At 45.7% G+C, this 16,705-nt stretch overlaps 1 protein-coding gene across 1 annotated transcript in view; it reads left to right on the top strand.

The window, feature by feature from the left end:
- Positions 1–12,636: 12,636 nt before the first annotated feature.
- Positions 12,637–16,705, top strand: part of LOC126251973 (cilia- and flagella-associated protein 251-like) — a 65,487-nt gene continuing 61,418 nt past the window's right edge. The window contains exon 1 of the mRNA XM_049952779.1: positions 12,637–12,859. Coding sequence (XP_049808736.1) covers positions 12,637–12,859 — 223 coding nt within the window. The remainder of the gene's footprint in view (positions 12,860–16,705) is intronic.

The raw sequence follows: 16,705 nt of genomic DNA, 5'->3' as shown, positions 1-16,705 counted from the left end.
TTACTCCATGATTTAAATAGTATAACAAGTGCTGTGCACAATTGTCTACACAATCACAAGGTGATCAGCACACTGTACATTTACAGTTAAAGTTCTTTGTATCAACATATGGCACAAAAAAATGTTACCATACTTTCTGTTTCATTCCACAGTCGATGGTATGCACTAAATATTAGGTGATGCATACAATCGTGCGCACAGCTTACTGGTCTGCATATCAAAGTATTATGCTTAATGAACAAAACGCAGTTACGGCAAATGAGCAACATGACATTAGTCACAGTATATACCAAGATCATAAATGTAGCACTGTCTAAACACTGGCATTTCTTACTGGCCGCCAGCACAATGTGTAGCAGTGCATGCACGACATGACAATCATCTCCACTCTCTTCTTCTCGCACCTAACTATCAACCTCTCAATATGATTCTACATTGCTCTCACATCGTACTTCATATAACAGTTTCAAAAATTCTGATTACATCAATTTACAGTTTTGTACAAAATCACAACTGTATTGCAGACTAAAGCAAGACTAACTTATAGTTTTGTGAGCTTTAGTCTGATAATGACTTGCTCCAGGATTATTACTGAACTTCATTAATTTTTAATGGTTTACAAGTTCTGTAAGTCAGAAAGTTAATTTTTAATTGGCTATTGATTTTGTCACCACATATTGTTAGTACATTATTTATCATAAGCAGCAGTCATTAAAATATGCAGTATTAATTTACGCCTATGCAGTGGGAGTCCAGGGCCTATGGGAACCATCTTGGATGTTAAAATTTAGTTATTGAAATTTTCGTAATATTTATTTATGATCTTGTGCTAATTAGTGTGTCTCACAATAGATTCAGAAAAATCAGACGATCAAAGGTAAATCAACAGAACCCAAATATTTACAGTACTTTACTTATAACTACACTGAAAGTTTGAACAATGTGAAATCTATAATTAAGAATATCTTTCAAACTAATTAAGTTTGGGTTAATGTAAATACTTCACTAAGCAGAGGAAAAATAGTCTTTTAATTTGGAAGTGGTCTTTCCTTCTGAATTTACCTATTTGCTCATGAGATTTTTTTTATAGAAGTATGAAATTTTATACTTGCAATAACTGATGATTGCCATTATTTCTGATGAAACTAATTACTTCATTGCAACCAGGTCGACAAGTCGAATGATCTTAATAATCCAGTTTATGGAGGAATTTGTTTCCCAAACTGCCTATTGGCTTCTGTCTTAGGTCCTTTGGCCAACGTTCTTCTGATGATTTTACTGACATTTCACCAATACAGGTGGCAGGCATTGTCAAAGCTTCATCCTCCATTGCTTGTGGTGACTGTGTGTTACTGGGGTGCCTATGTTCAAGGGCTTCTCTGCAGTCACTTCCAGTGTGGTTCTCCTCTTGCTACCTGTGACGGTCGTTCACTGCAGCATGGGAAGCCAGGATCCATTTACCTTAAGGCTTTTTCTTTCTTGTTGAAGTTATTTCCATGTTTTTGTATTTCTATAGCTTCTCTGAACAAGCAGGTGTGATGGTACTTCTCTACCACCAGAACTTACATGTCGGTGAATTTTACTATGTGGTCGGTCTCACACAGTGCATGCTCTGCCACAGCTGATTTCTCCACCTGCCCCAACTTGCAATGTTGCTTATGTTCCTTGATCCTGGTGTTGACTGATCATCCAGTCATTCTGACATACGCTTTTCCACATGTGCACAGTATGCGATGTATTCCTGACATTGCAAGTGGGTCCCTTTTTTTCTTTGCCAATCTAAGACACTCTTTGATCTTCTTTATCAGTTTGAAAATCATCTTTATGCCAAGTTTATGCAATATATGGCCAATTCTGTCCGTCACTCTGGGAATGTATGGGAGAAAGGCCATACATGGCATTTCTTTTTCTGATTTGTCACTTTGCCATGTGTTTGGCTCTGTTACACATCTAATATAACTTGTGGAGTACGCATTGCTCTTCAGAAACTTTCCAGGTGTTGCATTTCACGTCTGAGGTACTGTGGCTCACATATTTGTCCTGCTCGCATTACGAGCATATTAATCATGTCTCTTTTCTGGCTCGGGTGGTGGTTTTTGCCAGTATCAGTCCGTGTGTGTCAGTTTTTGATACGTGCTGTGTCCCAGGTTTTCAAAATCCCTTGTGTCCAGCACATCTAGAAATGGTAGTTTTTGTCGTTATCTTCTTCCATGGTAAATTTTATGTTGGCATGGAGGCTGTTCAAGTGTCTTAGGAAGTAACCGAGTTGTTCTTCACCATGGCTCCACTCAACAAAAATATCATCGATGTATCTGTACCACACCTTACATCTACATCTACATTTATACTCCACAATCCACCCAACAGTGTGTGGTGGAGGGCACTTTACAGTGTGTTAACTGTAAGACGGCAGAGTTGTGAAGGGAGTGCGGGGAGAGGAGGAAGCAAGCATTGGCTGGCGAGGGGAGAGGAACCGATTGGGGGGGACCAAGGCACGCCTACCAGTTGCAGTGCTGGCACTACAAATTGCGCGTCATGCTTACACGAAAGCAGACGAAAGGTTTGGAAGTAAAACTCGCTTTAAATGTTGTTCGTAAACGAAACTGAAATCGTCATGTACATTAAAATCTATATACACTCCTGGAAATGGAAAAAAGAACACATTGACACCGGTGTGTCAGACCCACCATACTTGCTCCGAACACTGCGAGAGGGCTGTACAAGCAATGATCACACGCACGGCACAGCGGACACACCAGGAACCGCGGTGTTGGCCGTCGAATGGTGCTAGCTGCGCAGCATTTGTGCACCGCCGCCGTCAGTGTCAGCCAGTTTGCCGTGGCATACGGAGCTCCATCACAGTCTTTAACACTGGTAGCATGCCACGACAGCGTGGACGTGAACTGTATGTGCAGTTGACGGACTTTGAGCGAGGGCGTATAGTGGGCATGCGGGAGGCCGGGTGGACGTACCGCCGAATTGCTCAAGACGTGGGGCGTGAGGTTTCCACAGTACATCGATGTTGTCGCCAGTGGTCGGCGGAAGGTGCACGTGCCCGTCGACCTGGGACCGGACCGCAGTGACGCACGGATGCACGCCAAGACCGTAGGATCCTACGCAGTACCGTAGGGGACCGCACCGCCACTTCCCAGCAAATTAGGGACACTGTTGCTCCTGGGGTATTGGCGAGGACCATTCGCAACCGTCTCCATGAAGCTGGGCTACGGTCCCGCACACCGTTAGGCCGTCTTCCACTCACGCCCCAACATCGTGCAGCCCGCCTCCAGTGGTGTCGCGACAGGCGTGAATGGAGGGACGAATGGAGACGTGTCGTCTTCAGCGATGAGAGTCGCTTCTGCCTTGGTGCCAATGATGGTCGTATGCGTGTTTGGCGCCGTGCAGGTGAGCGCCACAATCAGGACTGCATACGACCGAGGCACACCCGGCATCATGGTGTGGGGAGCGATCTCCTACACTGGCCATACACCACTGGTGATCGTCGAGGGGACACTGAATAGTGCACGGTACATCCAAACCGTCATCGAACCCATCGTTCTACCATTCCTAGACCGGCAAGGGAACTTGATGTTCCAACAGGACAATGCACGTCTGCATGTATCCCGTGCCACCCAAAGTGCTCTAGAAGGTGTAAGTCAACTACCCTGGCCAGCAAGATCTCCGGATCTGTCCCCCATTGAGCATGTTTGGGACTGGATGAAGCGTCATCTCACGCGGTCTGCACGTCCAGCACGAACGCTGGTCCAACTGAGGTGCCAGGTGGAAATGGCATGGCAAGCCGTTCCACAGGACTACATCCAGCATCTCTACGATCGTCTCCATGGGAGAATAGCAGCCTGCATTGCTGCGAAAGGTGGATATACACTGTACTAGTGCCGACATTGTGCATGCTCTGTTGCCTGTGTCTATGTGCCTGTGGTTCTGTCAGTGTGATCATGTGATGTATCTGACCCCAGGAACGTGTCAATAAAGTTTCCCCTCCTGGGACAATGAATTCACGGTGTTCTTATTTCAATTTCCAGGAGTGTATATAAAAATGAATGTATATATGTTTGTCTACTATGCACTCACAAACCATTTGGAAATGTACTGTAATATGAATGTGTTTCGAAATAATACAGTAACCAGTGGTGTTTTCATGCAAAGCAATACGGCAGCAAGGAAAAATGAAATATAAGGTAATTCGGACAAAATAGGGGGCTCCTTCAAAGTGATCGCGAACAAAATATCTGAAATGGAAACTCACCTTTTCTTGCCAGGCGTTTGTGGTGATATGCCAGGATGATCCTTGGAAAACTGTTTGAATCTTCCAATGCTATGCATGCTTTGTCCTGTGTATGTAGCAGCTCTCACTGAAGATTTGTAAATGGGGTGAAGGAATTTTTTCTGCTCCCTTTCCCTTTCACAGCATTCAATCACACGCAATATAATTTCGCCAGCATCGCTACGTAATACTGGTTTCCTTCTAACCATAGGCGTACTGGTAGGGGTTGTTGGCGACTCCCGAGATGGGCCAGCAACTGCCTCTTCACTCATTTTGATAATGTTTAGCACAGCTGCACAATAAAAACACGCAGAACAGTACAGTGCTAAACAATAACAAAGTAGACGACAATGGCTACCTTGTACAACACAGTCAGCTACGTAATGTTGGCAGCAGTCGAAACTGCGTGGCTACCGAAGACTCCCGACGTTTACCAACTTCTACCGATTCAGGACTAGGGAGAGGTCTGCCATCTAAAAGTTTACATACTGTACGTGCCACTGTCATTACATCCCTTTCCCGTTCCACTCTCGTATGGTTCGTGGGAATAACAACTGCCAGAAAGCCTCCGCAGACACTCGAATCTCTGTAATTTTATATTCGTGATCCCCTCGGGAGGTATAAGTAGGGGGAAGCAATATATTCGATACCTCATCCAGAAACGCACCCTCTTGAAACCTGGACAGTAAGCTACACCGCGATACAGCGTGCCTCTCTTGAAGAGTCTGCCACTTGAGTTTGCTAAACATCTCCGTAACACTATCACGCTTACCAAATAACCCTGTGACGAAACGTGCTGCTCTTCTTTGGATCTTCTTTATCTCCTCTGTCAACCCGACCTGGTACGGATCCTACACTGATGAGCAATACTCAAGTATAGGCCGAACGAGTGTTTGTAAGCCACCTCCTTTGTTGATGGACTACATTTTCTAAGGACTCTCCCAATGAATTTCAACATGGCACCCACATTACCAACAATTAATTTTATATGATCCTTCCACTTCAAATCATTCCATACGCATACTCCCAGATATTTTACAGAAGTAATTGCTACCAATGTTTGTTCCGCTATCATATAATCATACAATAAAGGATCCTTCTTTCTACGTATTTGCAATACATTACATTTGCCTATGTTAAAGGTCAGTTGCCACTCCCTGCACCAAGTTCCTATCCGCTGCAGATCTTCCTGCATTTCGCTGCAATTTTCTAATGCTGCAACTTCTCTGTATACTACCGCATCATTCGCGACAAGCCGCATGGAACTTCCGACACTATCTACTAGGTCATTGATATATATTTTGAAAAGCAATGGTCCCATAACCCTCCCCTGTGGTACGCCAGAGGTTACTTTAATGTCTGTAGACGTCTCTCCTTTGAGAACAACATACTGTGTTCTGTTTGATAAAAACTCTTCAATCCAGCTGCACAGCTGGTCTGATATTCCGTAGGCTCTTACTTTGTTTATCAGGCGACAGTGCGGAACTGTATCAAACACCTTCTGGATGTCAAGGAAAATGGCATCTACCTGGGAGCCTGTATCTAATATTTTCTGGGTCTCATGAACAAATAAAGCGAGTTGGGTCTCACATGATCACTGTTTCTGGAATACATGTTGATTCCTACAGAGTAGATTCTGGGTTTCCAGAAATAACATAATACGTGAGAAAAAAACATGTTCTAAAATTCTACAGGGTGAGGCAGTGAAACGGCACGATTTCGATAGTGGTTGTCGGGCGCGGAGGGGGGTTGCAAGAGTGGGGGAAGTGACCTTGGGCGTCTAGAGTGGTGGAAGTTTCAGTAGCCATGGAGCGTTGGTCGAGTGCGCAACGTGCATATGCCGTAAAGGCATATTACAAAAACGCGGATAGTGTAGTTGGTGCTCAACGCGCCTTTCGTCGTGAATTCAACCTGCCGCCACGGGCTCCCGTGCCATCAAGGAAAGCCATTCTCCTTTGGGTTAAAACCTTTGAAGCTACTGCTAGCACAACAAAGAAAAGAGGCGGCAGCACAAAAACAATCCGGACACCCGAGAACATTAATCGTGTGCGTGAAGCGTTGGGACGAAGTCCGCGAAAATCCGCGAGACGGCACAGCGCAGAACTTGGTCTCAGCAATCGATCAGTAAGACGGATTTTGAAGAGTGACCTTCACTATCATCCATACAAAATTCAGGTAGTGCAAGCCCTTAAACCTAATGACTACAATAACTGTATACGCTTTTGCCAGTCAATGCTTAACGTTATTGAACGAAATGAAGAAAGGGAGTGCATAACTTATGGATGAGTGATGAAGCCCACTTTCATCTTAGTGGGCACATAAATAAGCAAAACTTCAGATATTGGTCCTCAGATAACCCGCACAAACTTCATGAAAAACCTCTCCATTCTGAAAAAGTAACAGTCTGGTGCGCAATGTCATCTCGTGGAATCGTGGGGCCCTATTTTTTTGAAGATGAAGATGGCAACACAGTGACGGTAAACTCTGGACGTTATGCTGACATGTTGACCATTTTTGGTCTGCCTGGAATTGATCGACATGATCCAGATGCTGAAACACTCTTCCAGCAAGATGGTGCAACAAGCCATACTGCTAATGTCTCAATGGAATTGCTCAGACTTGCATTTCCAGGACGTCTAATCAGCAGGAATGGCGATTTCCCCTGGCCTGCCCGTTCACCAGATCTGACGGCACCAGACTTTTTTCTTTGGGGCTACCTCAAGTGCAAAGTCTTCCAGGAAAATCCACCAAGAACAAAAGAAGACCTGAAGGAGCGAATTCGACAGGAAATTAACAACATTCCAGTACAGATGCTACGAAACGTCATGGGACAATTTCATCTCAGGCTTAGACAATGTGTGCAAAACCAAGGATGACACCTCACTGACACCATATTTAAAAAATGATTGTTTTTAAGTTAAATCTTTAATTTCCACTCTTGTACTTGAGATCCATGTTCAACTATTATGATTTTACTTGTAAATAAATCTTTGGTGGTTTTACAAAATCGTGCCGTTTCACTGCCTCACCCTGTACAACAGATTGATGTCAGAGATATAGGCCTATAGTTTTGTGCATCTGCTTGATGACCCTTCTTGATAACTGGGACTACCTGTGCTCTTTTCCAATCATTTGGAACCTTCCGTTCCTCCAGAGACTTGCGGTACACGGCTGTTAGAAGGGGGCAAGTTCTTTCGCATACTCTGTGTAGAATCGAATTGGTATCCCGTCAGGTCCAGTGGACTTTCCTCTGTTGAGTGATTTCAGTTGTTTTTCTATTCCTTGAACACTTATTTCAATGTCAGCCATTTTTCGTTCATGCGAGGATTTAGAGAAGGAACTGCAGTGCAGTCTTCCTCTGTGAAACAGCTTTGGAAAAAGGTGTTTAGTATATCAGCTTTACGTGTGTCATCCTCTGTTTCAATGCCATCATCATCCCAGAGTGTCTGGATATGCTGTTTCAATCCACTTACTGATTTAACGCAAGACCAGAACTTCCTAGGGTTTTCTGTCAAGTCGCTACATAGAATTTTACTTTTCAAATTCACTGAGCGCTTCACGCATAGCCCTCCTTATGCTAACTTTGACATTGTTTAGCTTCTGTTTGTCTGAGAGGTTTTGGCTGCGTTTAAACTTGCAGTGAAGCTCTCTTTGCTTTTGCAGTAGTTTCCTAACTTTGTTGTTGAACCACGGTGGGTTTTTCCTGTCCCTCACAGTTTTACTCGGCATGTACCTGTCTAAAACGCATTTTATGATTGCCTTGAACTTTTTCCATTAACACTCCACATTGTCAGTGTCGGAACAGAAATTTTTGTTTTGATCTGTTAGGTAGTCTGAAATCTGCCTCTTATTACTCTTGCTAAACAGATAAACCTTCCTCCCTTTTTTATATTCCTATTTACTTCCATATTCAGGGATGCTGCAACGACCTTATGATCACTGATTCCCTGTTCTGCACTTACAGAGTCAAAAAGTTCGGGTCTGTTTGTTATCAGTAGGTCCAAGATGTTATCTCCATGAGTCGGTTCTCTGTTTAATTGCTCGAGGTAATTTTCGGATAGTGCACTCAGTATAATGTCACCCGATGCTCTGTCCCTACCACCCGTCGTAAACATCTGAGTGTCCCAGTCTATATCTGGTAAATTGAAATCTCCACCTAAGACTATAACATGCTGAGGAAATTTATGTGAAATGTATTCCAGATTTTCTCTCAGTTGTTCTGCCACTAACGCTGCTGAGTTGGGAGGTTGGTAAAAGGAGCCAATTATTAACCTAGCTCGGTTGTTGAGTATAACCTCCACCCATAATAATTCACAGGAAGTATCCACTTCTATTTCACTACAGGATAAACTACTACTAACAGTGACAAACATGCCACCACAGGTTGCATGCAATCTATCCTTTCTAAACATTGTCTGTGCCTTTGTAAAAATTTCGGCAGAATTTATCTCTGGCTTCAGCCAGTTTTCCGTACCTATAACGATTTCAGCTTTCTATCTGCACTTGAAGTCCCGGTACTTTACTAACGCAGCTTCGACATTTACAATTACAATACCGATTGCTGCTTGGTTCCCACATGTCCTGACTTTGCCGCGCACCCTTTGAGGCTGTTGCCCTTTCTGTACTTGCCCAAGGCCATCTAACCTAAAAAACCGCCCAGTCCACGCCACACAGCCCCTGCTACCCATGTAGCTGACTGCTGTGTGTAGTGGGCTCCTGACCTATCCAGCGGACAACCTGCAGATGGGTGCACCCTGTACCCTTCATGGGATCCGGATTCCCTTTCCACATCTGGAATGACTCCCCCTCCCCGGTTTGCACATGGAGTGCACATTGGTTTTCTTCCCCTGTCTTGCAGACATATCCCTAAGGGGCCCCATTGCCCGCCTGATGTTGGAGCTCCCAACTACCAGGAAGCCCACACTCTGTGACCACTCAGATTTTGCAGACTGAGGGGCAACCTCTGGAACAGGACAAGCAGCCATATCCAGCCGAAGATCAGTATCAGCCAGAGACAGAGCCTGAAACCAGTTCGTCAGAAAAACTGGAGAGGCCTTCCGTTCAGCCCTCCAGAATGTCTTTCAGCCCCTGCCACACCTTGAGATGACCTTCCACTCTACCACGGGTGAGGGGTCAGCCTCAATGTGGGCAGTACCCCGGGGAGCCACAGCCATAGCCTGATCGGGGGATGCGTGGGACGAGCTGGCCATCCCTGACAAACCCCCTTCTGGACACCCACAGTGATGCCCATTGGCAACAGCCTCAAGCTGTGTGACTGAAGCCAACACTGCCTGAAGCTGGGAGCGAAGGGATGCCAACTCAGCCTGCATCCGAACACAGCAGTCGAAGTCCCTATCCATGCTAAATACTGTTGTGCAAACATCTGAACTAATCTACAGAGAGCACAAACAATTTGACCCAAAATTTAAATGGTTATTAAAATACAAGGTTGCCTAGTACATGCAGTAATGCTGCTGATTGCGCACTGCTGACAGACTGCTCGGCGGCAGAAGGAGACTACGCGATTTTACACTATTCAGGTACTAAAATGCGATGCTACAACTCTCAAATACTATAATACGCCTGAAATTTATGAATTAAACAATGAAAGTACCCAAAAAAACGCAAAGGTGTATAAGCGCCAAATACAGTGCCTGTGCTTTGAAATATTCCATGAAGAAGTTTCGTGCGGTTTTTTATTATTATTATTATTATTATTATTATTATTATTATTATTATTATTATTATTTTTCGGAATGTTTTCCCTGCTTTTCTTCCATTTTTCTATCTTATTCCATCCTCTACATCTCTTTTTTGTCACTCCTACCATTTCTAACACTCCAAACCACCCTCTCTTGTTGTGATGAATCCCATCACATTTTATGTCTGTTCTTCTCAAAAACATGCTTTTGCACTATCAAAATTAAGATCCCACATTCTGTTTCTTGAAACATGCCAGGCTTCACCCCAAAAAGCTATCCCACCTTCTCATAAACTGCCTCAACATTGTTGTTTCCCTTCCTGTTGCTCTGCAGCTCCCCAAACAGCCACACCATCACCCATGACTCCTCTCCTATGAACTGAGCTTGGTCAACCTCCTTAACATCCCACAGCCTTTAACATTGCCTCCCGGAACTGTAATAACTCATAATCACAAGAACCAGTCACAACAGTACAGTGTTCTCAGCCTCGTACAAAGTACTTTCTCCCCCCCACCCCGAATTATCTGTATTATCAAGTGCCTCACATTCAGCCCTAAAACTGCATTTAACCATGCTGCTTTGGTGAAGGACTTACCTCCCTTTATGTGTAATGTCAACTGGAAATATCACTTTGCAACCCAATCCCCAAACCTTTCCAACAGCAAACCTGACATTGAACAGTTCTGACCACAATCCCAACTTGATCCACCACCACTACCTCAGAATCATCCCTTACAAGCCTTCCAAGAATTCCTCACATCCAGCACTGCGTCACAACCTTTCCTTAGGTCCCTACAACACGACCCTGACTTATCCTCTGCAGAACTCCAGGCTCTACATTCCCTAAAAGCTGGCGACTCCATCATTCCCATCACAGCAGACAAAAGATCTACCACTGTGGTACTTGACTGTCAGGCGTATGTTAGTGAAGGTCTATGCCAGCTGTCTGACACCTCTACATACAGTATCTGCCACCAAGGTCCCATTCCTGTGATTCAAACTGACCTGCAGTCCCTCCTAAAAACCTCAGGCCCCTCACAAAGACCTGCACCACAATCCATAGGACTTCTTACCCCACCCAAACCATGCACCTCCGACCTTTTACCTTCTTCCTAAGACCCACAAATCCAATCATCCTGGTTGTCCTATAGATGCTGGCTTCAAAGCACCCACTGAACATATCTCTACCGCAGTTGATCAACACCTGCAACCTACAGTACAAAGACTTCCCTCCTATATTATAGATATCAACAATTTCCTAGATAATCTGAAATCTGTGCCCATCCCACTCCCACCACACACCTTGCTTGTCACCACTGATGCCATTCCCCTCTATACCAACGTCCCACAAATATATGGTCTGTCTGCTGCTGAACATTTCCTCAATAAATGCCCACCTTATTCCAAGGATATGACGTCATTCTTGCTCACCTTAATCAACTTTATACTTACCAACAATTACTTCACCTTTGAGTGACAGAATCAGATCAGGGGTATGGCCATAGGAACCAGGATGGCTCCTTCCTATGCCAGCCTTTTCATGGGTCACTTGTAGGGGGTTTTCCTGGGATCCATAAGTCTTCAGCCCATGGTTTGATTTAGATACATTGATGACATCTTTGCCATGTGGACTCACGGAGAGGCTGCCCTAATAAAATTCCTGGAATCTCTTAAATTACCTTCTCCCAATTAAATTTCACTTGATCGTATTCCAAGTCCCACACCACTTTCCTTGATGTTGATGTCATCCTCACTAAAGGCCGGCTACACACTTCTGTCCACATCAAACCTACTAACAAACAAAAGTACAATACATTTGATATCCTTTCGATGTCAGATGTTCCCTCCCATAATGACTTGACATTCGAGGCAAATGTATTTTTTTGGATGCAGACTCTTTACAGCAATACATCATCACTCTCACTTCAGCCTTCACTGGACGTAATTATCCCTACAACATGGCTCAGCACAATTTAAGAACTGATAGTTGATGTATCATGACAAATGCTGAACAAGACCTATTCTTAAGTGAAGTATACCTTGAAGACACAACTGTAAGATTACATATTTCATCACTTCCAGTTTGAAGCAGAATATAAAGCAGTAGGCAAAGACTTAATCTGAAGTCTCTGTGGAAATCTGTATCTAAAATCTTTGATGATACCCTCAAACCAACACCAGAATGTAGCCTTTCATAGAGTTTTGACATATTCTAGGTGTATGTGACACAAATTCTTCTGTACATGCAAACATTTTTAATATACGTTATGCACATCCAACAATTTATTTTTCTCCTGCTGTCCCTACAGCCTTTTCACCGGTCTCCCTCTCTCTCTCTCTCTCTCTCTCTCTCTCTCTCTCTCTCTCTCTCTCTCTCTGTGTGTGTCTCTCCCTCTTCCCTTTCTGTGTTAACAGGAGGATGGAGGTGTATTTGATTCTAGAAGTGCAGAAATCATGTTTATCTATTTTGTGCCTCCTTCAGTAGGAGACTAAATCTTCCAGTTCTTATTGTTGATGAGTATTGACTTTTTATCTTAATGTGGTTCAGCACTTTCAATTTTAATTCTCGTGTAATTTGTTCATATTTAAGAATTTAGTTTTTCCCCTTTCCTGTATACTTTTAACACTAGATAACTTTTACAGATAGAAAACATGTTGCATGAAGTAAAGTACATGGAATCTGGTGCTGTGGGGAAGAATGTAGACAAAATCAAGTTTTGTGATCTTTTAAAGCTGTATCTCAATCACCGGCCAGCCAAAGGAGTTCCTGCTGAAAAACTCAAGAGTGCCTTTGCTACCTTTGCTAGAAAATCAGATGGTCACCACCAACCAGTAGTCAGAACCACTGACTTAGTAAAGATTCTAGAGGAAAAAGGTAATTTTTTAATTGTATTGTTTCCATTTATTTGCAATTGAAAGTAAATGTTAATAGATTTGTGGTGACTATCGACTCTACGAGTGATATATCTTTGCCATAGAAGGCTCTCTTACCCATGCGGGGCCTATTGTGCGCCGCCATATTGCTTGCCATTCTGTTTTATGCCGCCGACTGTGTATGACTTTGTACATATTCACGAATAATAACGTTTTCTTCATGTATTTTGGTGTGTTATTTAATTATCGCCGCTACTCCGCGTATCAGGAATAGCCACATTGGTGACCTCGATCTGTTTTCATTCTATTTGCGAGTGTTATTAACAGTGATTTGTATTGTGCTATGAACAATGTTTCAACAACCATTCAGTCCCTGTGATCCAACTTTACAGCCTCAGTTTTTCAAAGTGGAAAATGAACCCATACCGGAAAACACGCTACAGTTTTAGTGCCAAAGTGAACTCTGCTGTCAACCGGATTCTAACCTATGTGGCCCCAAGATAACCTCAATGGTTCCCGCTTGGCTGCCGCATCACGTTCCTGCACCTGTGGCTGCCTCATGACCATCGGACTGCATTCTGCTTATCGACGCCCCAGCACTGCCAGCGCCTGACATTCCTGGTCATCTGCTGCACCGACACAGGACACCTGCTCTACAGCCACAGACTACGCAACTCTCTGAGGACATCTTACAAACGCTCAGGTATGATGCAGCCATGCCCCATCTCGGCTCCTGTTCATCTTCCGCACGTTTTCCCGACGGTTTTGTCCATCTCTGCCGCGTCAGTTTCAACCATGCCCGCTACACTCTCACACCCGTTGTTACCAGCTCCTGCATGCCTACCACCCGCTCCCGCGGTGGCACTGGCTGCCCCACCCATGCCAGTCCACAACGTTTCATCTACTTCCGCGCTGGGTTCTTTTGCTTGGCAAACACCGGTAGTGTGCTCATCAGTCTGCACTGTACCTGTTTCCATGGTACTGGAGAGTCTTCCGCAACCAACCGTGCCCCCACAAGCTGGGGCCCCAGCAACTGTACCTGCCTACACTATGCAACTGAACTCACATGTCAAGACTGAACTCTCTTCTTGCACTCCTGCTGCTTGTAAATCGTGTGGTTTTGTCTCTATTAACCAGATTAGTACAGCTACTGTGTGCCAGTCTCCTGGTGCCTTCAATCCTGATTTGGCACCACTCTACACTGCTACACCGCCCGCACCTCCGAGTAGTGTGTTCGCTGCACTGACCGTTCCTCAGTACCTCGCACATAGTAGATTCCCAAAACTGCCAGCCCTACAAATGGAGAACCCTAAGACATGGTTTGCATTAGTGGATAAAATGTTGGACATTCACGGCATCCTAGATGACGGAGCTCGATTCGTGTGCCTTGTTAGTCACCTGCACGATCACATGGATCTTATTAGTGACCTGCTGCTTTCGCCTCCCATTCAGAATAAGTATGAATTTGCTAAAGCTTGTATCGTTGAATGCCTATCCCATCCTCCTGCTGAGTCGATCCAACGCATTATCCATGAGGAATGCATTGATGACCGTACCCGTCACAGCTGTGGCGCCAGTTACAGGCCCTTGTGGACACAGACTTTCTACCAGAAGTTGCACTTTGGACAATTTGGCTACTTAAACTTCCTTCTGAGCTACAACTGCAGCTACTGTCCCATGTCTCTGATCCCCTCGGAGCACACCTGCACATCGCCGACCATGCCTATAGCATCATCCAACCCCGGTACCTCCAGCATTCGAGTCCGGCATCCGCCGCCCCCACACATTATGCAGTAACAGAAGCCACGCCTACCCAGGGGTAAGATACGCGCCTTGCTGTCAGTGCAAGCAATGTCCCCGCCGCCCTGCCGCCACCCTCACACATTATGCAGTAACAGAAGCCACGCCTACCCAGGGGCAAGATACGCACCTTGCTGTCAGTGCAAGCAATGGCCCCGCCACCCTGTGGTCACCCGACTGCGCTACCTACTTCTACGTTGCCCCCCCAAAGGTCACTGGAGACGGCTGAGCAAGCATCTGAGTATAACTCCGGCCGCGCAGCTGGCCGCCTCACCGCCCAGCCATGCTCCAGCACCGCAAGCTGGCTTTCCTTATTGCTGGTTCCACGCTAACTTTGGTGATGCGGCTCGCAACTGCAAACCACCATGCACTTTCCCAAACACTTATGGCAGGCACGTCCAGGCGCCATGTCCCGCCACGCTACCTCACGGCGCCTACCGGCATCTCGTCCGACGCCTGCTGCACTGTCATCTGCTTCACGCCTCTTCGTCGAGGACACCAACACCGAACTTTGTTTTCTAGTGGACACTGGAGCCAACATTAGTGTTATCCTGCCCTCCCTCGCCCTTAACATAGATCCCTTATCTGCACCGCCACTGATAGCTGCTAACAATTCCCCGATACTGGTGCTAGGTTCCTCACAGCTCCTGCTCAAATTTGCCCCAGATCAGGTTTTCCCCAGGACATTTTACATCACAGAAGTTGATGCACCAGCACTGGGCCTCGATTTCTTTCATCGCTATGCCCTCTCCCCTAATCTGCAAGCCAGCTGTCTGACTCACGTCTCTGGTTCGAGTGTTCCTGGTGTGTCACACCATTCCCCCCCTCAGCTCAAAGTTTCTACTGACTGGTCACTCTCTGCCCTTTCAGAGTGTATGTCACATGCTGCAAACCTTTCCTCTGCTCTCTCAGCTTTCTTGCGTGAGCGTTCAGACGTCGATGCATTGCCCACTCAGAATGTCGAGGTGCATGTTCGCATCGATGAAGTCTGTGCACAGCTGTTGCAGACACAACAGCAGCTTCTGCAACTCCGCACACCCACTCTTGCAATCAGGGACACGCCTCCTCAGCCTGGACATTGTTCTGTAGCTGCGACCCCATTAACGGTTCGGCCGGCCTCTGCCCCTCCCCCCTCTGCCCCTCCTCCCTCTGCCCCTCCTCCCTCTGCCCCTACCCGCCTGCCCCTACCCCCCTGCCCATAGCCCCCCTTCCACTACCCCACCTGCCACTACCCCCCGTGCCCCCACCCCCCCTGCCCCTACCCCCTCTGCTTCTCCCACATCCTTGCGTGCAATTGTCAATGGCACCTGCCACAGAATAAACACGACTGAAGGACCCCCTGTGTGGCATAAGGCATGCCACCTAAACGCACAGAAACTTTGCCGTGCTAAAGACATTGTTAAAGATCTTTTGGATTCCAACATTCTCCGTCTATCTGATAGTAACTGGTCGTCGCCAATCCATCTCGTGCCGAAGGACGGTACTTTCTGCCTCTGTGGTGACTACCATGCTCTTAACGCATGCACTACCATCGATAATTACCCTATCCCCCATATTCAAGATTTCACTCAGATGTTGCACGGTTCCCAGATCTTCTCTGTTCTCGATTGTAGCAAAGCATATCATCAGATTCCCATGTTCCCCAACGATATCCCTAAGACAGCCACTCCATTTGGTCTCTTCGAGTACTGTTCCATGCCATATGTTCTCAAAAACGCTGCACAGACATGGCAATGCTTCATTGACTCCCTGTTGTTTGACCTCCCTTTCGCCTATGCCTACTTAGACGATATACTGATTTTCTCTCCCTCACTTGAGGAACACACACTCCATCTTTCCAGAGTGCTTGCACTGTCCGCTGCTAATGGAGTGGAGATCAGCCATGAGAAGTCTCAGCTTAGCAGTCCTGAGGTCACCTTCTTAGGTCACACAGTCACGGCCGTGGGCGTCTGCCCTACTTCCTCTCAGGTTGAACTCATACTTAGCCTCCCTCCCCCAGAGGACTTTGGTGAACTTCGCCATTTTCTAGGCATGGTGAACTTCTACA

The sequence above is a fragment of the Schistocerca nitens genome, chromosome 1, assembly GCF_023898315.1.
Source record: "Schistocerca nitens isolate TAMUIC-IGC-003100 chromosome 1, iqSchNite1.1, whole genome shotgun sequence".
In the NCBI taxonomy this organism is placed as follows: domain Eukaryota; kingdom Metazoa; phylum Arthropoda; class Insecta; order Orthoptera; family Acrididae; genus Schistocerca; species Schistocerca nitens.
This window is presented reverse-complemented; position numbering and strand designations above follow the sequence as displayed.